The following is a 22,394-nucleotide window of genomic DNA, read 5'->3' on the forward strand; positions in this document are numbered from 1 at the left end:
GAGGCGGCGGTGGGCTCCCAAGCCCCACGGACGAGTGCGTCAACCCGAAGCCCTGGGTCGCCGGTAAGCCAAGAGAGGGAAGTGCGGGGGCCGCCTGCCCGAACACTCCCCCCGGCCCAACCCTCAGGCCAGAGGGCGCAGCCGTCCTGACTGCCGAAGGAGAAGGGGGGTCGAGGCCACGTGCCCCAGACCCCCACCCTGCGCCACTGGAGATGTGGCCGCTCTAGCCGCCGCCGGGGAGGAGGGAACCGAGGCCACCTGCCCCGGACCGCCTCCCCCATGGCCGGGTGTCGTTAAATGCTTAATTTGTAGTGGTATCTTTACTTCCCATATTATTTTATTATTAATTGGTTCTAGCAAGATGAATGGAGTAAATTTTTATAGGGTTTGCCACATGTTCAGTCAAAAAACAAATTACAATGTGTACTCACGTGGTCACTTCAAGAGATAAACATGGGGGCATTTCTTTCAGAGATTAAGACAAAAGGATTCAGGCATGTTTCCTCTGCTCTGGGATTCAGGCATGGGGAGCTCCCCTAGAACAGCTAGCTATAAGTTTGAGAAATGGTGGCTATTACACCAAGATTGCAAAGACCTAGTTGCTAAAAACTGGGCTGCTCCAGTTAAAATGACTAAACCTATAGATGTGTGGCAGGAAAAAGTAAGAAGGTTTAGGAGATTCTCTAGAGGCTGGAGTAGAAATTTAGAGGCTAATATTAGGAAAAAGAAGAATGAGCTTACTGTAGAATTTGATATGCTAGATATCAAATCTGAAACCACACATCTGTCTGATGTGGAAAATAATAGAATGCAGAACATCCTTAAGGAACTTCATGTCATCTGGCTGAAGGAAGAAACAAAAGCTAGGCAGAGATCTAGAGATAAAGAAATCCTGGAGGGAGATAGGAACACCAAGTATTTTAATGCTGTAGCTAATCAAAGGAGAAGGAAGACCATGATACATGCTTTAGAAGGGCCAGATGGCACCACATCTGACATCAATGAGATGTTGAAAATAGCTTCTGATTTCTATAAGGATCTATTTAAAAAAGAAGATAGATATGGCTTCTCTCTAAGCCAAGATTTCTTCTCCCCAGAGGAGAAAATCTCAAACGAGAAAAATGAAGCTCTTCAAGCTCCATTTACTGAGGAGGAGGTGAGGGAGGCCATATTTGGTTCCTACTCTGATGGAGCTCCTGGGCCAGATGGCCTCTCTTTCCTATTCCTCCAGGAATTTTGGGAGGTCATCAAATAAGATGTGATGGCAATGTTTAAAGATTTTCATGCTGGTAATTTAGACATCTACAGGCTCAATTTTGCCATGATTACTCTTATCCCAAAAGAGGAAGATGCTACCAGTATGAAAAAGTTTAGGCCAATTAGCTTGTTAAACTGCATCTTTAAGGTTTTCACCAAGGTGCTAACTAATAGGCTTGCTGTCATTATGAATTTCCTAACCTCTAATAATCAGACAGCCTTCATTAAAGGGAGGTTCATTCTAGAAAGTGTGGTGACTGCCCATGAGGTCTTGCACTCTACTTACCACTCTGACAACCTAGGTCTAGTGCTTAAACTAGACTATGAGAAGGCATTTGATAAAGTTAATTTAGATTTTTTGATGGAAATCCTGCATAAAAGGAATTTTGGTCCTGTTTGGATTAATTGGATCCATCAAATCACACATATGGGGTCAGTGGGTGTCAAGGTAAATGGGGTGGAGAGCAACTTCTTTGTAACAAACAAAGGATTAAGGCAAGGGGATCCTGCTTCTCCTCTACTTTTCAACCTTGTTGTAGATGTATTGACTAGAATGCTTGCTAAAGCATCCTCACATAGCTTGATTAGAGGGCTGGCCTCTGATCTCATTCCAGGAGGGGTCATCTGCTTGCAATATGCAGATGACACTATCCTGTTCATGAATGAAGATAAGACAAAAGCAGCTAATCTTAAAAAAATCCTAACTTGTTTTGAAAATGTCTCAGGTATGAGAATTAATTATTCTAAAAGTAAGCTGATCCCCCTGGGTGTAGATGAGGGGGTGGTAGCAACTTTTGCAGATATCTTTGGGTGTACTATAGGTGATTTTCCCATAAAATACCTAGGGATCCCATTGCACTATGATAAGCTGAGAAGGGAGGACATCCAGCCACTTATAGACAAGATCTTGAAAAGAATGGCTGGGTGGAGGGGGAAATTACTTTCTTACTCAGCTAGGCTTACACTGATCAAAGATTTCTTAGCAAGTATTCCAGTCTACCTATTATCCTTCTTTAGATTCCCAAAATGGGCCTTGGACTTAATCAATAGTCAAATGGCACACTGTTTGTGGAGTGATTTTGAGGGGAATAGGAAGCTTCACTTAGCAAACTAGCACCTAGTCTGCATGAAAAAAGAACATGGAGGACTAGGGGTGCCTAATATCAAGGATGTAAATCTTTGTTTGCTTGGGAGCTGGGTTAAGAGATATTCTCAAGATGATGGGAAAATCTGGAAGACCATTGTAGATAATAAGTATGTTAGAAATGCCCCCAATATCTTTGCTAGTAGACCACAAGCAGCCTCAACCTTTTGGCAAGGTGTAATGTGGGCTGCAAAAGCATTGAAATTTGGGTATAGATGGAAAGTTGGGAGAGGAACAAAAATAAGATTTTGGGAAGACATTTGGTTTGGGACCTCACCCCTCTTTGTGCAGTTCTGGCACTTGTACTCTATTTGTCACCAACAATGTGTGACAGTGTCAGAGGTTTGGGATGGAGAGAATATCAAGTTAACTTTTAGAAGAACCTTTACCACTGCTATGATGGAGGATTGGTACTGTCTTGAACAAATCATTAAGAAAACTCCCCTCTTTGAGGAAGATGATGCTATGATTTGGCAGTATGAATTGAAAGGGATTTACACCTCTAGATCTCTATATGCTATTATCAATTTTAGGGGTGTGACACCTATTTATATCCCCTCTATATGCTCCTTGGTAATACCACCCAGAGTGCAGGTCTTCCTATGGCTACTAGCACACAACAAACTGATGACCAAAAATAACTTGCTCAAAAGGGGAATTGAAAACCCCCCGGAATGTGTTTTCTGTCTAGAGCAAGAAACGGTTGATCATTTGTTTTTTGATTGTGTGGTTGCCAAGAAAATCTGGAGTGATATTTCAAAATTCTTCTCTATCGATTTAGGTGCAAACTATCTATCCATTGCCAGATTTTGGCCAGCTAACAAAATACATACAACGATGAATGCTTTTGTGGCTTGTGTCTTGTGGAGCATATGGAAAATTAGAAATAACCATGTGTTTAACAACGCTGTCTGATCTGACTTGAAACAGATATGGTGGCTAGTCTGGAGAACACTCAAAAGATGGATGATCCTGTACAAAGGGGAGACGCTGGAGAAGCTTCAGCAAATCTCACTCTGGGTATCCAGCATTCTTGCAGCCCCTTTTCAGTTGACAGTGGGGTGATTGATGGTGAAGTGGACACTGAAGGTGTCTCACAAACCTCTAAGCTCGCTAATCTGTCGCTGAAAACGGGCGAAGATCCTCGGAAACAGAACACTACACGGGCGCTGGATTTACCATCGAAGAAAAAAGTCCAAGCTACTTCAAGCCCAGTCACTCCTCTAGAGATGCCTGGATCGCCGACCAAGCCGCTCAAGAAGATGAAGAGTGATGTCGTGGAGCAGATCAAGATGGCAAGGTTGATGCTGATCGCTCGTGACAAGGCGATCTGGCCAGGTTGCGTTGCCCCCCCCCCCAATGGGACTGAATCAGAGATGATGCCTGGGAGCTATTGAGGTTTCTTTAGAAGCTCGTCATTAATGTAATATAAAAAGTTTTAATTAGAAAGGATGGAGGCCGATGCAGTTGAATTTCCCTTTAATATATGTTGAACTGATATGCGAAACATGCTCCAGTTGGGAGTGTGATGTAAGACTGTGTGGTTTCATTCCTTAATGGAACCGAGGGCTCAAATCCCCTTATGCTCTAAAAAGACAAAAGGCTCGAGAAAAATAAAAATAATTACAACTCAACCTTAGGAGATCCCTGTCCTAAACCTAGCCATTGTGAATCTGTGATGCTAGGTATATAACATCACAAGTTGGGTATTTATGTGACATTTTTCCCACTGCCACGAGGAGTTTTGTCACATTATCCCAATTTTCTTGTAGTGACTGTCATCGTTTCTTGTTGTCGTCGTGGTGCCGCCGAACAAATACATGAACAACCACCACACCAAGATCTGGAAGGGCTCCATTGTATACCACACTTCTTTGTGAGCCGATTAAATAGCACACATCACGCGGTGAAACGAGTCTTTGTGGCACGTCGACCAGGGATCATCCCCGATTCTACCTCATCCCTGCCGTCTCATCCAACATGGTCGGAGAAGAAGAGTGTCGCCGCAAGACACCATCCACACAAACACACTTCAAAACATCCACAAACTTTTCATAAGTTGATGTCATTGCCGAAGAGGACACCAAACACCAACTGGGAGTTATGGTGTGCTAACTATGACCGGGAGCTAAAACATATCTAAAACGTATGATGTAGTTATAATGTGCTAACTATGACCATTGTCATGTTTATTGTGCATAGGAATGTAAAAAGGAGATTTGATTCGATCGTATTTTTTCGTATGAAAGTGAATTCACAGTTTTTTTCTCCATTTTTCCTATAGACTATTCATCTAACAAATGGATGAAGAATGTCACATCATGTACAACCAGACCCCTCAAACCGCCCTTATATGTCCGGGCAGACAACCCGAACGGGATCTGAACATGAGAGAGAAGAAAGAACGTCATCCCCACCCCAAATTGTCCTCGTATGTTCGGGTTGTCCATGAACCCTCAAACTCAGCCCATATATGAGAATACTATGAATTATGGGGATGTCTTGGGGGTAGTTCGCCTTGTCGGACATGGATCACTTTGTCTCTTTCTTAATTCATTATTTTCTGTTTCTCTCCCATCTCACCAATATATGCATTTGACCAGACAAATTGCCTGCGTGCATGGATAAATCCAAAACATTCAGCTGCACATCAAGGGCGATCGCTCGCACATGCCAACGTCGGATTAGGTAAAAGACAAAATGGAGTAGCAGTTTGCCCTTCGCTCCCCCACGCCATCGTTGGCTTCGTCCAGAAGAAAAGAAAGAGGGAGAGAAACAGGAAATTGCTCCAGCCCTTTTCCCTCGACTCACGCGGCCTCTCCCAAAATATCTGTCTCACTGCCGCCACCACCGCCTCGCCCCATCGCCCGTTGTTTGCTTCGTCCTCCGACGCCGGCCAAGCAGACTCCACATCCAAGCGCCCACGCCTCCTCTCGACCCAGGCACAGCAGGGAGGATGAGGATGTGGAGGAGGGTGCTGCCGATGGCGCCAGAAGCAGCTCGACAAGAACCACCGTCACGCGGAGGCAAGTCGCCATCGACACGGCCTCTTCGTCTGCGCCGTCAAGGGCCAACAGCTCCAGATCTGGGAACATCTTCCCGGAGGCGGAGCCGGCGACTCCTGATGCATCTGGTGATGGGCGGGTTAGCAATCTAGTCGACCTTCTTGATGTTGGCTTCCTCACTATGCTGCAACCACCTCCTCCGCAGGTCAGTGGTGTTATGTCCTCTCCAACAGTGGCGAGATCTGGCAGGAGCACGAGGGAGGTGCATACCATCTGTTCGACGGTATGCCTATACTGATTGATTGCTCCTCTTTTCCTCTGTAGGTGGACGAGTGCTACGAGCCGGCAGTTCCTGAAATTTTTCTTGCAACCGGTTGAGGTTTTTCTCTGACCATTTCTCTGGGATTCCGTTTTTACACCGTTCATTTGTTTGTGAAAAGAGAGGTGGGAAAGGAAGTGTTGTACTAGCGGTTGCGATGGGGATTAATTCAAAAGATTAGAGGAGATAAGTCAGCAAAGATTTAGGTGATGTTCCTGCTGCTAATGTGTATGCGACTGAAAAGTCAGAGGGCAGAAGAGAAAATTTTGCTGCTAATGCATATACAAAGAGAGAGGGTTGGTGTTGCTATTTTGTTCCCTATTAGAATTGGTCGCTCTATGGGATTCTTATCACATTTTCTTGATCTAGGGTGATTTTGTGTCCTTTTAACTAATGCATGTCGTGTGTGGGTTCTGTGGGGATTCCACCATTAGCAGAAAGATCAAGACAATGTGATAACTTTGAGGCCATATTTTGTGTCTAAATCTGCAGAGTTATATGATGTGTAACATGGCAGTGTCGCTGAACGGAAGGAGGTAATTTGCTTGCTCTTTCTAAATTTGTTGGTTTCTTCATGCTATATTGATTAATATTGTAATATTTTAATATTGTTTTGTCGGCTCCCTTGCTGTTGTGATCTTCCTGTTGAAAAGGCAGTATGAACACTCGATTAGAGGATCCTGCTAGGCCTCTCTACCTCATAGAATTTGATATGGGTTGCCTTGTTCCTCTCATTTTTATTCTTCTCAGAATTTAGGGTTGGGCGTTGAACATACATGCACAGGTTGGTTTCAGTTTTCTGTGTAAACTGAAACAGGGGATAAGTCAATATATATATATATATATATCTATATATATATATATATATAATGACTTATTCTTCTCAGGGGGTTGCCTTGTTCCTCTCATTCTTATTCTTCTCAGAATTTAGGGTTGGACGTTGAACCCTAAATTCTGAGAAGAATAATAATGAGAGGAACAAGGCAACCCATATCAAATTCTATGAGGTAGAGAGGCCTAGCAGGATCCTCTAATCGAGTGTTCGTACTTCCTTTTCAACAGGGGATAAGTCAATATATATATATACATATATATGTGTGTGTGTATATATATGTATATATCGTGTTCTAGATTAGAAATTAAGAGAAGAGAGAGAGAGAAACGATTGGTTAGTAAAATATGTAGCTGCAAGTTTACATAGTGGAATTGCTAACCAAAGTTTTTCTCTAATGTACATTTCGGAAATTCCTAATACTTAAAACTTGTTTTTCAGCCCGTTTCTGTCATTAGAAAATACAAATAGCATTTTTTTTTCAATCAGTTAATAGTATGAACAGTCAGTTAACAATACAAATATGGTAGCATTTTTCAGCCTGTTACTTACTGAATGCGAGTCATTGGCATTTTTTTAGTTGGTTAACAAACAGTTTTTCAGTTAGTTAACAAATAGAAACACTTCAGAAGCTTTTTTGAGATAAGCTACAGAGATAAGCAACAGTTTTTCAATCCGTTAACAAACAGCAGCACAACAGTTTTCCAGTCACCTGATCTCTGTCCAAATTTCTTATTGCTGTTGTAGGTCACCATTGTATTCGACCTGGGAACCTACATACAGATTTTCATCTATGATATTTCAGCATCTTCTATGCTTCCAATCTGTTAATTTAATTTTACTTATAAACGGCACAACCTTCACTTCTCTTTTTCCGTGTGTAGAATTGATGATTGATGTAGTTTCACTGAATCAAAATACTGATGCCTTTTCCCTTCTCCTTGACAACTTTGCGAGAGCTAGGAAAGTAATGGTGGACTCTCATGAAGAAGAGAGACAAATAATGTTTGTGGTGAATTCCTTCACCTACCCTGCTTATGGGAAATTCTGCAATGATGTCCAGCGGCACACCACTCTCAAGTCTGAGATGAATTCCTTCACCAGAGGTTCTCCTTTGTGAGTTACGTCAGCGCTCAGAAGGCATACATCGAAGCCCTTGACGGCTGGTTGTCCAAGTTCATCCTAACAGACACCATTTGTTACTCCCGGGGGATCTCCTTGATTGCGCCCGACAGGGCCGGCACACCGCCCCTGGTGGTGATCACGAGTGGCACACCATGCTGTCGACGACTGGATCGATCCTCCTCACTAGTGACTCCGGCATAGGTATTCCTCTCCTCTGCTCTGCTCTGCTCTCTCTCTCTCTCTCATGCCACTGGTTCCATCTCACATCAATCAAAAATTAAAATGCATGAAAGTTGTCCTTTTTATTTCAATGTACGTGTGGCACTTTGAGCATCCATATGCTTGTAACAATGCCACTTTGAGCACACCAAGCTATAATTTTACACTACATAATTGTGTGTTTAGTTTCTGTTGGGGAGAGGTGGTTCAACACCGAGTAGAACAGAATTATAGTCTCTTTACTTTCAATGTACATGTGGCACTTTGAGAGCTTATATGCTTGTAACATTGCTGTCGTTTTGAAACCAATCTCTCAGAATTTTTACAGTGCCGGTTACTTTTCATTGCACTGAGTTATGTGTTTCATTTCTGTTGGATTGGTGCAGGACTTGGCGATGGGGAGAGGTCGTTCAGCGCTGCGCAGAGCTGGTGCCAAGAACTAACTGTTGATGTCGAATCAGATTTATTAAATAATTATCAGTTTGACTTATTAGCTTGGATTCAAACTGTACTGCATTTTTGTTTGAGTAATGTTTTCTCATGTTCATGATAGTTCTTATATACTGTGCTTCTCATAATTTGGGTGGGACTTTTTGTAGAGGTAATGTTTGTTATTATTGAGTGGTTTTCAACTAATTTGTGAAAGCAATTGGTTTCGTTTTCGGTAATCAGATGTAGAATTTGCATAGTACGAGGTATCAAAGCGATGCATATATTCTGAAATGTATCTATCTAGCTGGTCTTAGTTTCAGTTCGATAAATATATGTTCATTGATCCTGAGTATAATGGCTTAGTTTTTTTGTCCTGCTGGAAGCAATTCTTTATTGTGTGGAGTCTGTCAGTATAATTACTTGATGAATTTGGTTATTTTCCAACAGATAGCTGAAGAAGATTAGGTGATTTCGCAATTCAATTGCTGAAAATGTTGCATGCAATGGAGAGCCATGTAAGTGTGCTTGCAGTGTCTACTATTGATTCTATGCATCGTTCAGTTCAAAAGAGTAGGACAGGTATCATACCTACAGAACTGGAATGTACCATGAAATAATCTTGAATAATCAACCATATGGTTCAACTGAACACATGTTTATTAATTCAGTAACTATAGTTATGTTTTCCGATTCGATAAGTTATCCCATAAGATAAATTTAAGTAGATTAATTACTGATCAAATACATTCTTTAGGTATTTCAAAGAATACTCAAGTCCTATGCAGCAAAATTATATGCCGGGTTGCCAAAAGATGGTACTGGCATTGTTGCAGTTGTTGACATTATAAATTAAAACATTGTCTTTGTTTGGTAATCTAAAGTTTCTAATTCGGAATAAGGAGCAAGGCACTCGGTTGTAGTTTAGATCATAGGCTTGCTATGACTCTCTTTCGCGATTCAAAATTTTAGTCCAGGAATCTTGGCTTCCTGTTGGGTCTCTGCAGTAAAGTCTCATTCATCATCATCAACAAATGATTTCATTTTGTGTATGCTTGAGTTTAGAAATTTTTGTCTCACTGTCCATCGTCGACGTACCGTCCATGAAAGCTGTTCATATAAGTCTAGTGATAATATCTCTGATTTATTTTAATAATGTACATTTCCAGCAATGCATTTCTATTGGTCCTGTAACTACTACTTTCCTCAGCTTGAACTCGTGCATGTAGCCTCAAAGATTGCCACTGATCAGCTTTCATGTCTATAACATGATTATCTAGCTACATGTGCTCCATCTCCCCTGTTTTGTTCTATTACAAATGTCACTTTCTTCACTAATCACGGTCATTAGCATAAAAAGGACAGTGGAAAGGACGCCACCTACCTGGCACCGCAGAGCTTCCGCTCAGGCGACGCACCAGGGGTGCGCCACCGTGTCCATGTCAGCAGCCTGCACTGTGCGGGCGAGTCAGATTTTTACCGTGGAGAAAAAAACACAGCAAGTGCGGGCGACTTCCTCCTAGTGTTACTATAAAACTTATTGGGCAGTCATATTTAATTGTTGAATGTGTTTAATCTGGTTGAGAATAATCCACTACCTAAGGGGATCAAGATCTTTAAAATATTATTGTTTGTTCAAAGGTTGTTTGTTTTGTTATTAGTTAGAAATTCTATTGCAAGTTCCTTGCTTATATGTGCATGTTCGTCAGCAATTAGAGAAAAAAGGGGGTGAAAGGGTCGCTTATCAATCTGGCACCGCACAAACTTCCTCTCAGGAGGTGCCACCAGGTGGCGCCCCAACCCCTAGTGAGGGTTCAAAACAAACAAGCTCGGGCGTTGTATGGACGTGTCCATGGGTATATAAGGGACAAGATTTTCTTGTAGATGTTCTCACCACATGAAAAATTCCTAATTGCGAAGTGAGCCTAGCTCAGATATTTAGGTTCTTTGCGGTGGAACTAGCCCACCTGGGTTTAAGTCCTAGACTTGCGGCGGTGCTCATATTTTCAGCGGGAGGAGACATCCCGTCAACTACGAAGTTGCCTCTGGTGACTTCGTCAATCTCAAGACAATTTGGTAGCTCATTTTCTCGAAGATACTCATATAGATATGATGTGTGTGCGTGCGTTCGTAGGGGGTGAATGTATGTGCACATATATGAGCGTGTATGTGTTCATTTTTTTCTAATCATATATTTTTCTGTGTTTTTCCTATGACTTGAAGAGCTCATTCAGATAATAAAAATATACAATTTGGATCATCAGTTCATCACAACAAACCATACCCATCGGCCCAGTCAATCACATCTCACGGATCGCCCCACCTCCATGATCCGCGTGCTCACCCCGTAAACCCGATCACAGCCGTCCATCTCCCATCGATCCAACACTCCATACTCCATGTCCCCGTTCCCCTCGCCGCGCGCCTTCTCGCCCCAAAATTTCCCTCTCCCCCGCCCACCGTCTCCCCCATTTAACCCCGCCGCCTCCTCTGCTCATCTCATCGCTCCACCAAACCCAAAACCAACAACGCCGACGAAGCATCCAGTCCCAGACCCCGCCGCTCCGATGGCCCGCACGAAGCAGACGGCGCGCAAGTCCACCGGCGGCAAGGCTCCGCGGAAGGAGCTGGCGACCAAGGCGGCGCGGAAGTCGGCCCCGGCCACCGGCGGCGTGAAGAAGCCCCACCGCTTCCGCCCGGGGACCGTCGCGCTGCGCGAGATCCGCAAGTACCAGAAGAGCACGGAGCTGCTCATCCGCAAGCTCCCCTTCCAGCGCCTCGTCCGGGAGATCGCGCTGGACTTCAAGACGGACCTCCGCTTCCAGAGCTCCGCCGTGTCGGCGCTGCAGGAGGCCACCGAGGCGTACCTCGTCGGTCTGTTCGAGGACACCAACCTCTGCGCCATCCATGCTGAAATCTGAGATGGGCTCTAGGCCCATATTGCAATTTCTGAAAAATCTCTAAGGGCCCATGTGGGTTATATGGCACTAGGTGTAGTGGAAAGTTTAGTCCCACCCCGGAAGTGGAAGGAGAGTTGGAGTGGTTTATAAGGGTTTCTCTTCTACATGCTATTGGAGCTTGAGAAGAGAAGAGGCCCTCGCGCACTCCTCCTCCGCCGCCCGCCTTGCCACGCCACGCCTCGTCACGACGCGTCGCGGGTTGCGGGATTGAGCCGAGCCGAGCTCACACCTACACGCTTATTTTTGCCAGTCACTAACGGAGAGTTTTCTGACAGTTGGGCCACGATCTGAGACGTCGAATTGTGGGCTGTCACGGACTCGGACGTGGGTCGAGCCCCCGTCTCTCCATGCGGCTGCGCCTATAAGTATGCGGCGTCTCCTAACCCTAGCCGCCATGAACAGATCACATCTGCTCACGCGCACGCCCATCGTCGTTCCTTTGCTGCTGCTGCCGCCGGTGACTTCATCCCGTCCGCCGCGTACACGGTCGACGGGAGAGCAGGTCTCCGAAACCACGCCCTTCTGGTTCCTGTACGGGGTGAGGGGCGAATAGGTTTTTGGGCAGCGATTACGCGACTGCTCGCTTCCGATCGTCTACTTCCTCTACGTCCGCGTCGCCTTCATCATCACCATGTCCACCGACGCCGACCGTGCCGCCGCCGAGAAAGCTAAAGCCGACAAGAAGGCCGCCGAGGACGCCGCTGCTGCCACCAAAGCCGCGGCCTCTGCGTGGCCTACTGGAGGGTATAACTCGTTTATCCCGCTCCTGATTATTTTCATATTAGCAGTACTAGCAGTATGTGTAGATTTGTCTACTGTTTGCTTAGTACGTGCATGTTTAGATTAGAGTCAGTGCGTCATCAACTTAGTCAATGCCATGCTAGTGATTTACTCATGGATTAATTTAATCGAGAAATTGCCTATTTACTCAACAATCCAAAAACCTATTATGTGTAGGAATTTCTCGGCAAGTGGCTTTGCCGCTGCACTGAAACCGGATAAGTTTACCGGTACATACTTCAAGCGTTGGCAGACTAAGACCACGTTATGGCTCACGGCTATGAACGTGTTCTGGGTCACCGGTGTCTCCACGGGAACGATTGCTCCTGAACAGGAGAAGGTGTTCAAGGAGGATACCGTTGTGTTTCTCGGAGCAGTTCTTAGCGTGATCGGAGATAAACTGGTCGACGCATATTTACGTGTGCATGTCGCCAAGGACTTGTGGGAGGCGCTCGAATCTAAATTCGGGGCCGCCGATGCAGGGAACGAGATGTATATTATAGAGCAGTTCCACGATTACAAGATGGTTGAAAACCGTCCTGTATTGGAGCAGGCTCATGAGATAATATGCATTGTTAAGGAACTTGAGCTTCTCAGGTGTGAGTTATTGGGCAAGTTTGTCACAGGCTGCATAATCGCTAAGCTCCCTAATTCCTGGAGGAACTTTGCCACCACTCTGAAACATCAGAGGCATGAATTCTCTGTGGAGGATGTCATTGGCCATCTGAGTGTTGAGCAGAATTCGAGGGCAAAAGACTCGCACGGAAAAGGGGCCGAAGGGACTTCTGTTGCCAACATGGTGAACCAGAAGAACTTCAACTCCCACAAGCCCAAGGGAAAGAACGGTGTCCAACACAATTCCGACTTTAAGAAGAAGGGTAAGAAGACCTTCAAGAAGAACAAGAAGGACAAGGGCTGCTTTACTTGTGGTTCAGTTGAACATTGGGCCAACAAGTGCCCAAACAAGTACAAGAAGTCAGGACAGGACTCCAAGTCTGTCAACATGATTGTGGGCAACAATGAGAATGGTGCATCTGGGTACGGTAATTTATTTACTATTTTTTCAGTGTTTCAACCCAACGATTGGTGGGTGGACACAGGTGCAGGTGTTCATGTGTGTGCTGACATTTCATTGTTCACTTCTTACCAGGTCACAGGTCACGGATCCGTATTGATGGGGAATGGCGCGAGTGCTTCTGTTCATGGTGTTGGCACGGTCAATCTGAAATTTACTTCGGGAAGGATCGTGCAGCTGAAGAACGTGCAGCATGTCCCCGCCATCAAGAAGAACCTCGTTAGTGGCTCCCTTCTATGTAGAGAAGGGTTTAAGTTGGTTTTCGAGTCTAATAAATTAGTTGTTACAAAATATGGACTCTTTGTTGGAAAAGGTTATGAGAGCGGAGGGATGTTCCGCCTTTCCCTCGTAGATTTTTGTAATAAAGTCATGAACCATATTCATTCGAATGTTAATGAATCTGAAGTTTGGCATTCACGTCTTTGTCACATTAGTTTTGGTGTTATGACGCGGCTAGACAAGTTGGATTTAATCCCGAGTTTCACTTTAGCCAAAGGTTCTAAGTGCCTTTCATGTGTGCAAGCTAAGCAACCTCGCAAGCCTCATAAGGCCACGGAGGAGAGACACCTGGCACCATTAGAACTCATACATTCTGATCTTTGCGAGATGAATGGTGTGTTGACTAAAGGTGGAAAGAGATACTTCATGACATTGATAGATGATTCCACTAGATATTGCTATGTGTATTTGTTAAATACTAAAGATGAGGCTCTACACTACTTTAAAATCTATAAGGCAGAAGTTGAAAATCAACTTGAAAAGAAAATTAAACGAGTCCGGTCAGATCGTGGTGGAGAGTACTTCTCGAGTGAGTTTGATTCCTTCTGTGCTGAACATGGCATTATTCATGAGAGGACGCCTCCCTATTCACCCCAGTCAAACAGGGTTGCCGAGCGGAAAAACCGTACTCTAACTGATTTGGTTAACGCCATGTTAGATACATCGGGTTTATCCAAGGCATGGTGGGGGGAGGTTATATTGACGGCATGTCATGTCCTGAATAAAGTTCCGACAAAGGATAATGAGATCACTCCCTATGAGAAATGGGCAAAGAGAAGGACGACACTCTCGTACTTGCGCACTTGGGGCTGTTTGGCGAAAGTCAACGTGCCGATCCCCAAAAAGCGTAAGCTTGGACCCAAGACCGTGGACTGCGCTAATTTGGGCTACGCTAAGAACAGCGTTGGCTATAGATTTCTAGTAGTGAAATCTGAGGTACCTGACTAGAAGATCGGTACAATTATGGAGTCTAAGGATGCTACATTCTTTGAGGATATTTTTCCTATGAGAGATATGCAAAGAACTTCTAGACAGGAATCTGAGGAGACTCCTGAACCTGCCATCCCTATGGGATATTATGAACAAACACATGATGAAAATCCTGAGGAGGATGACGAGGAAACCCTTGGTAGGGGCAAGAGACAAAGGACTACAAATACCTTTGGTGATGATTTCTTCGTGTACCTCGTGGATGATACTCCCACTTCTATTTCAGAAGCGTATGCCTCTCCAGAAGCTGACTACTGGAAGGATGCGGTCCGTAGCGAGATGGATTCCATCATGGCTAACGGGACATGGGAGATCACTGACCGTCCCTATGGTTGCAAACCACTGGGATGTAAGTGGGTGTTTAAAAGGAAGCTTAGGCCCGATGGTACGATTGAAAAGTACAAGGCTAGGCTTGTGGCCAAGGGCTATGACCAGCAAGAAGAGGAAGGTTTCTTTGATACTTATTCACCTGTGGATAGACTGACCACCATTCGAGTATTACTTTCGTTGGCGGCCTCACATGGTCTTCTCGTCCATCAGATGGATGTTAAGACGGCTTTTCTAAATGGAGAGCTAAAGGAGGAAATCTACATGCAACAGCCTGATGGCTTTGTGATAGATGGTCAGGAAAGAAAGGTGTGTAGGTTGATAAAATCTTTATATGGCCTGAAACAAGCACCTAAGCAATGGCATGATAAGTTTAATACAACTCTGACATCTGTTGGTTTCGTTGTTAATGAGGCTGACAAATGTGTATACTATCGCCATGGTGGGGGCGAAGGAGTTATACTGTGCTTGTATGTTGATGACATACTGATATTCGGAAAACCTCAAAGTCATTGAGGAGGTCAAATCGTTTCTATCTCAGAACTTTGAGATGAAAGACCTTGGTGTGGCTGATGTTATCTTGAACATCAAGCTACTGAGAGATAATGAGGGTGGGATCACACTTCTGCAATCCCATTACGTTGAGAAGGTGTTGAGTCGTTTTGGATATTCGGACTGCACACCATCTCAAACACCATATGATCCTAGCGTATTGATTCGAAAGTCCAAAGGCATGGCTAAAGATCAATTGAGATACTCTCAAATCATTGGTTCACTGATGTACCTAGCGAGCACAACGAGGCCTGACATCGCGTTTGCTGTGAGCAAACTGAGCCGGTTTGTTTCCAAACCGGGTGATGTACATTGGCATGCTGTTGAGAGAGTTATGCGCTATCTGAAAGGTACTATGAACTATGGACTTCACTATACCGGATACCCGTCAGTACTTGAAGGGTATAGTGATGCGAATTGGATCTCTGATGCTGATGAGATGAATGCCACAACTGGGTATATGTTTACTCTTGGAGGTGGTGCTGTTTCCTGGAAGTCTTGCAAGCAAACGATCTTAACGAGATCGACAATGGAAGTAGAATTAACGGCATTAGACACATCTGGTGTTGAAGCGAGATGGCTTCGAGATCTTTTGATGGACTTGCCATTGGTTGATAAACCGGTTCCGGCTATCCTTATGAACTGTGACAATCAGACTGTCATCACCAAGGTGAAGAGTTCAAAGGACAACATGAAGTCCACCAAACACATAAGAATGAGATTAAAAGCTGTCAGAAAATTAAGAAACTCCGGAGTGATAGCGTTGGACTATGTCCATACGGCTAAGAATCTGGCAGATCCCTTTACAAAAGGCCTATCACGTGTTGTGATAGATAATGCATCGAGGGAGATGGGTATGAGATCCACATGAGTTGCCATGGTGGTAACCCAACCTATGTGATCGGAGATCCCGTGAACTAGGACCTGGGAAAACAAGCCAGTGGTGAACTGAGGAGAGTAACTATACTAACCCACTCCGTTGGAGATGCAATACTCTCGATACTGTATGGTAGGATGACTACGGTCTCAATGTGTTCCAAAGCTTATAAAAGCAAGATGCTATCCTACAGAGCGATCTTTGGAGGAACACACCTATATGAGCCCGACTGCTGGTCACAGTCTATGAGATTGGGGTGATCTCTAGTAAGCTCATGAATAGGCTAGGAGTGTGACTTATATGCTCCATCCGAGGGGTCAGCCTTCGGCAGCCTAGTACTAGTAAGACATGTAGTGAAACTTCTTTACGCCAAACTGACAATTCAAGGCATAGTCCATTGTTCAGTTGTGAAGGAGTGTAGCCACTTGTTCTAGGTGAAGTTCAACCTTAACAGGTCTTCACTGAAATACTGGTATATCGAAACAGCAATTGAAACAGAGGACACAATGGGCCCTCGAGATCTGGTGGGGGATTGCTGAAATCTGAGATGGGCTCTAGGCCCATATTACAATTTCTGAAAAATCTCTAAGGGCCCATGTGGGTTATATGGCACTAGGTGTAGTGGGAAGTTTAGTCCCACCCCGAAAATGGAAGGAGAGTTGGAGTGGTTTATAAGGGTTTCTCTTCTACATGCTATTGGAGCTTGAGAAGAGAAGAGGCCCTCGCGCACTACTCCTCCGCCGCCCGCCTCGCCACGCCACGCCTCGCCTCGTCACGACGCGCCGCGGGTTGCGGGATTGAGCCAAGCCGAGCTCACACCTACGCGCTTATTTTTGCCAGTCACTAACGGAGAGTTTTCTGGCAGCTGGGCCACGATCTGAGACGTCGGATCGTGGGCTGTCACGGACTCGGACGTGGGTCGAGCCCACGTCTCTCCACGCGGCTGCGCCTATAAGTATGCGGTGTCTCCTAACCCTAGCCGCCACGAACAGATCACATCTGCTCACGCGCACGCCCATCGTCGTTCCTTTGCTGCTGCTGCCGCCGGTGACTTCATCCCGTCCGCCGCGTACACGGTCGACGGGAGAGCAGGTCTCCGAAACCACGCCCTTCTGGTTCCTGTACGGGGTGAGGGGCGAATAGGTTTTTGGGCAGCGATTACGCGACTGCTCGCTTCCGATCGTCTACTTCCTCTACGTCCGCGTCGCCTTCATCATCACCATGTCCACCGACGCCGACCGTGCCGCCGCCGAGAAAGCTGAAGCCGACAAGAAGGCCGCCGAGGACGCCGCTGCTGCCACCAAAGCCGCGGCCTCTGCGTGGCCTACTGGAGGGTATAACTCGTTTATCCCGCTCCTGATTATTTTCATATTAGCAGTACTAGCAGTATGTGTAGATTTGTCTACTGTTTGCTTAGTACGTGCATGTTTAGATCAGAGTCAGTACGTCATCAACTTAGTCAATGCCATGCTAGTGATTTACTCATGGATTAATTTAATCGAGAAATTGCCTATTTACTCAACAATCCACGCCAAGCGCGTCACCATCATGCCCAAGGACATCCAGCTCGCCCGCCGCATCCGCGGGGAGCACGCTTAGGTTTTCGGTCGCCGCCGGTGATGCTGGATGGTTGCTGTTCCTGTCTGCTGATCAGGATGTGTGCCCGGTGCTTGTGTTCGTTGGTGTTGATATGATGTGTCCTCTTGTCCCATGTATCCTGATGCTGCAATGAGATGGCAATGGAAAGTTCAGTTATCATCTAATGCTCTGTTTGTCCTCCAATGCCTCTGCTTTCTGCTTGACTGCTTTGTGAATTTTCAATGGCGCACCTGAAAATGTAGCACGGTTCTGCAGTGATTGGGTTGAACAATGGATGATGCAGTGTCCGTCGATTTTGTGGTTTTGCCAGTTATTTTTGTTTGCTAGCTATGTGGTTCGGTGTGTCTGCACCTTTTTCCCCATGTCTGTACAGTGATTTGATGAACGCATTTCGGCTTTTGGGTCTATGTGAAGTGATTTTGAATTATGTTTGGGTTAGCTAGCTAGCTGAAGTTGAAGAAGTGACAGATTTTGAATTCTGTTCTCTGTACATTTGGTCGTTACTGCATTCAGTTTTAGGATAATCATCACACTACTGACTCAATATCTACCTAACCTTTGGTGCTTTTTTTTGCGGGGGACCTAAACTTTGGTGCTTGCAGTGCAATTGATATGCCAATTGTGTTGTGTTATCTTCCATAGCCCCATTTGTGCTTGCAGTGCAAATGAAGACACCATATACTGTCAGGTTTCTTTCAAGCTCAGGTGGTGTGGTATCTGATCGCGTGAAGTATCTGAAATTCATAATTCATCGATGAAGACATCTGTATGCGGCTGCAGAGAGTGCTATTCTATCAGGTAATTATAGGACACCTTGCAAACAGCAAGTACTACTAGAGAATTTGCAAGACCAACTGACAATTTCCATCTTCTACCTGAGAGAAGCAAATAACAGGAGCTTCCAGGCAGGAAGAGAAGGAGATGAAAGGGGGATTCCTGCTCTGTTGAAACCATCGCTGGGCAAATGCGGCACCGAGCAGGGGAATATTTCCTCGGATTTCACAAAGGTGAAGGCCACTTCTCTCTGATACATATGAGCTTTTTTGCCTTTTATACTGACTGCTGTGCGACAAGCACTACTTTGCACTAGCAGTTCTATAGAGATGATATACGGTAGGCTTCAAAACAATTGGAGATATTAGGTGGACAATCAGCTCTCTTTCAGTTGAGGCATCTATGGCAGAGTTTTCTGCCTCCAATCCAAATTAATTGACCCAGCTTTAGTACAACTTTACTAGAGTAGCACTTCATGGAGGTATGCCGTATGCTAGTTTAATAGTTTTCACTTGGTTGGACTAGGACCTCCATTTGTAATGTTGGTCTCCGTATACGAAAAGGTAGCCTAGCCAGCTAGCCCGCGGATGGGATTGTAGTTTCAGAGATCTTGTTTTTTACATTACAGATGCTTTCATCATCCAAACACACTTTTTTTTGCATCAAGCTGCAAGAGTATAATATTTTCCTTACGATAAGGAGTGTAAGTGTGATTGCTTAGTTGTGCTTCATCCATCCGTTCCATTGTTTGGTTTGTGTGATGGGCAGCATGAATGTGCAGTGCCAGTGATCGTGACAAGTTATGAGGTTATTTGACATTGCCGGCCTGTCGAAAACTTGATATTATATGATGTTTATAAATTTTACGTGAGAAATTCATGTACTAATTGACGCCACAACCTCCTTTTAAAAAGGAAGAACTCTACTGATCTTCTGGGTAGTGCCCAAGTTAATACACGCAGCTCACTTTAACCTCTTAGCTCACAATATCGTCATTTTGGACCACAATGCCTTTTCTTCTGCTACAACCTACAGAAAGTCCATCAACTACTCAAATATATTATAGAGAGAATTAAGGCATGAGTTTTTTTTTGACCGGAAACGGCAGGTGTTCTGCCTTTGCGTTAAGAAAGGGGAATACTGTACAAGGTGACCGTGGCTAGAACAGCCTAGGAGGAAGGGAAGTCAGTTACAGTTTGCACCAGGGCGGAACAAGCCGAAAGAGAGAAAAACACAACTACTATCCCGCTTTTTTCTCTGATGATATCTTCTCTGATGATAGTATTGACAGTTGTCACCGGGGCAGTTTTTGGTTGGAAAACTCTCCCGATTCGCTCATTCCAAATGTTCCAAGCGTTATAGGCCGTGACTGTAGATCCTTTGGTTCCGTCTGATGTGGTCGTTCAAAGGGAAGACTTAGACCACCATTGAAGAATTGTGATGGCACCGGGAGCAGCATCCACAACTCCAGGATAGGAGGCCCTGAAGGAATACCAGATCTATTTGCTATACGCGCAAGAGAGGATTAAGTGGCTCGCACACTCCTCCTGGTCAAAAAGGCAACATTTGTCAATATACTCGGCCAGTTCCTAGCCAGCAAGCTGTCAGCAATCCATATCCTGTTTTGTAGCAGAATCCAGATGAAGAATTGGATTTTGGGATCAACCTTGATCTTCTAAACACTGTCGAAGTGCGGCAAGGGAAGTCAGGCAGCCACATAATAGCATCAGGAGTATCAGTGAGCTGAAGTCTCCGAGTGGCCCTTCAAAGCTGAATGTACCGGTCCAGATCAGCCTCAGTGCTAATCTTGTGTATGTAAAAGGAATAGGGCAACCATCTGCCATCATGCAGCGCATCAGCAACTGACAAATTCTTCCTCGAAACTAGCAGAAAAAGGGATAGGGCAATATCCTTAGGAGCGCTCCCTGCAGCCATCTATCATGCCAAAACATCGATCTCCCGTCACCCATCGGCACATTAGTGCAAGCAGCGAAGAGTTGTCTGTCCACCGAATCAATAGGTACTTTTGTTCCATGGTCTGCCAGTGGTGTCTTACTCGAGCCAGGGCCACCGTAGATGCAAAGCATGGATGTAAGCTGTGATATCCTTGATTCCTAGCCCACCCCTGGACTTTGGCGCACAAATCCGTTTCCAGTTGACCAACATTTTCCACCATACGCCTCATCCTCAATATTCCAAAGGAATTTTCTTCTAAGTTTGTCAATCTTCTTGATCGCCCATTTATCTAGCTCAAAGGCAGTCATGAAGTAAGAGTGGAAGTGTCATCCATCAGTTTGTTTTACCTGTTATCTTTGGGCTATGGAGTATAATTTCAGCTTGGTCCTCTTGAAGGCTCTCATTGGTCTAAAACTAGTAACAATCCACCGATGTCATCCATTAGCAATTGCACGGGTTCATTTATGAGAAAACATTATGACTACCAGCAGGATCAACCAAGTAGCACATGCATCTTCGTTGGTGGTGCTTCCAAGTGCATGGCAAGGCTGAGGCAATAGGCAAGCCAGTTTATCACGATTGAGCGGCCTAGTGTGGATACATGAGGCGACAGAAATATGCTGATTGTTCTTAATTGGGAGGGCTTTGGGGGCGAGGCAACCAAAAAGGCTACAAGTGTTTATCGTGAGCAACATTCAAGGCTAACAAGGGGATGGACCGCCTGGTATCACCAAGCACATAACATGCCTACACCACGAGGCAATGCCGCAACTATTGTTTGGCCACAGCAGCACATCTGGAGGTCATTAAGCTTCTGCAAGCACAAGTAGCGTGGGATCACCGACTCAAATCATCGTACTAGACCCGAGCAATTGGTCACCACAAAGAAGCTAGCGTAAGGTCGCCAAGTCATTCAAAAAGAACAGACCAAACATCACCTAGAAAGACACACAGAGATCACTCGGAGATTTCGGCACGTGACACATACACCCAGCAGAGATGGCAGAGCAGGAAATGTTTTTTAATCACACTGCACCAAGGAAAAGATGTATTTTTAACTGGCAAATAAGTTGGTTGTGGCAATAATATCCAGCTTGTTCGCCCAAGAAATGTATTTGTTGCGACAAGTAGGATCGTTTTTACATGCTCCAGCAAAGTCATTGCAGCCAAGATTCCCCTCCATGATTTTCGTTGGAGGAGCTGTGTTCCTTAACAATGTCTAGTTCGCATACGAATTAGCTTGATCGTTCACCAGTTTCAATTGGCGGCACCAAACAAATTTTTCGGTTGTGGCCTAGTCCCTAGTCCTCGGACCGAATGGCATGCTGACAAATCGACGGGGATTTTGATCCCGGTGATCATTAGTGATCACATCGGTGATTATCTTATCATGCTCAAAGCATTCCTGGTGCACCTCATTCCTAGCTATACATGTGTTGAATTGACCGAGCAGCACAAGGTAGTTATTTTTTAGAGAAAAGGCATCATGCCCGACTTCAAATTAATGAAGCCATGATAGTTCGTGTGCCTCATTCCTACTCGATGTCTTGTTGTGTAAGAGGAAGGTTGTGTCACAATATATAGCGTAGAGCGAAAGTGTATAGGTGAGATGTAATATTGAATGCAACTTACGGATAAAAGCTATACATCACATGAGATTTGAGATTATTACTGTTAGACAAGGTAGTACTCCCGTATAGACTCCCCTAAAAAAAGTACTCCCGTATAGACTTGAAGAATCTAAAGTGTGAACGTACAGGCTAGCAGCCTATATTAGCAATTTGCTCCTCACATCCATACTGTTGAATGCATGCACGAAAACATTTCTTATTTTTCTTAAAAGAAATAGTACGCTGTAGAAAAAAGTGTACGCATGGCAATATTGATGTTTGTTG

General features: G+C 44.9%; 1 protein-coding gene and 1 long non-coding RNA gene across 2 annotated transcripts; both read left to right on the forward strand.

Annotated features, from left to right (window-relative positions):
• The first annotated feature begins 4,985 nt into the window (after positions 1–4,985).
• Positions 4,986–7,796, forward strand: LOC147958498 (uncharacterized). The gene is made up of 4 exons (XR_015610398.1): positions 4,986–5,611; positions 5,731–5,785; positions 6,218–6,261; positions 7,521–7,796. It is a non-coding gene; the product is annotated as an uncharacterized LOC147958498 (long non-coding RNA).
• Positions 7,797–8,289: 493 nt separating this feature from the next.
• LOC125513489 (histone H3.2-like) lies at positions 8,290–13,228 on the forward strand. The gene has a single exon (XM_087534777.1). It carries the CDS (start codon positions 10,730–10,732, stop codon positions 11,249–11,251), a length of 522 nt encoding a protein of 173 aa, XP_087390903.1. The 5' UTR covers positions 8,290–10,729; the 3' UTR covers positions 11,252–13,228.
• The last annotated feature ends 9,166 nt before the right edge of the window (positions 13,229–22,394 follow it).

Source organism: Triticum urartu, chromosome 7A (assembly GCF_056163025.1).
Source record: "Triticum urartu cultivar PI428250 chromosome 7A, HENAU_Tu73, whole genome shotgun sequence".
In the NCBI taxonomy this organism is placed as follows: Eukaryota; Viridiplantae; Streptophyta; class Magnoliopsida; order Poales; family Poaceae; genus Triticum; species Triticum urartu.

Excerpts from the sequence above, each read along its gene's own strand:
- LOC125513489 (XM_087534777.1), top strand. The coding sequence starts at position 10,730 with ATGTCCCCGTTCCCCTCGCCGCGCGCCTTCTCGCCCCAAAATTTCCCT.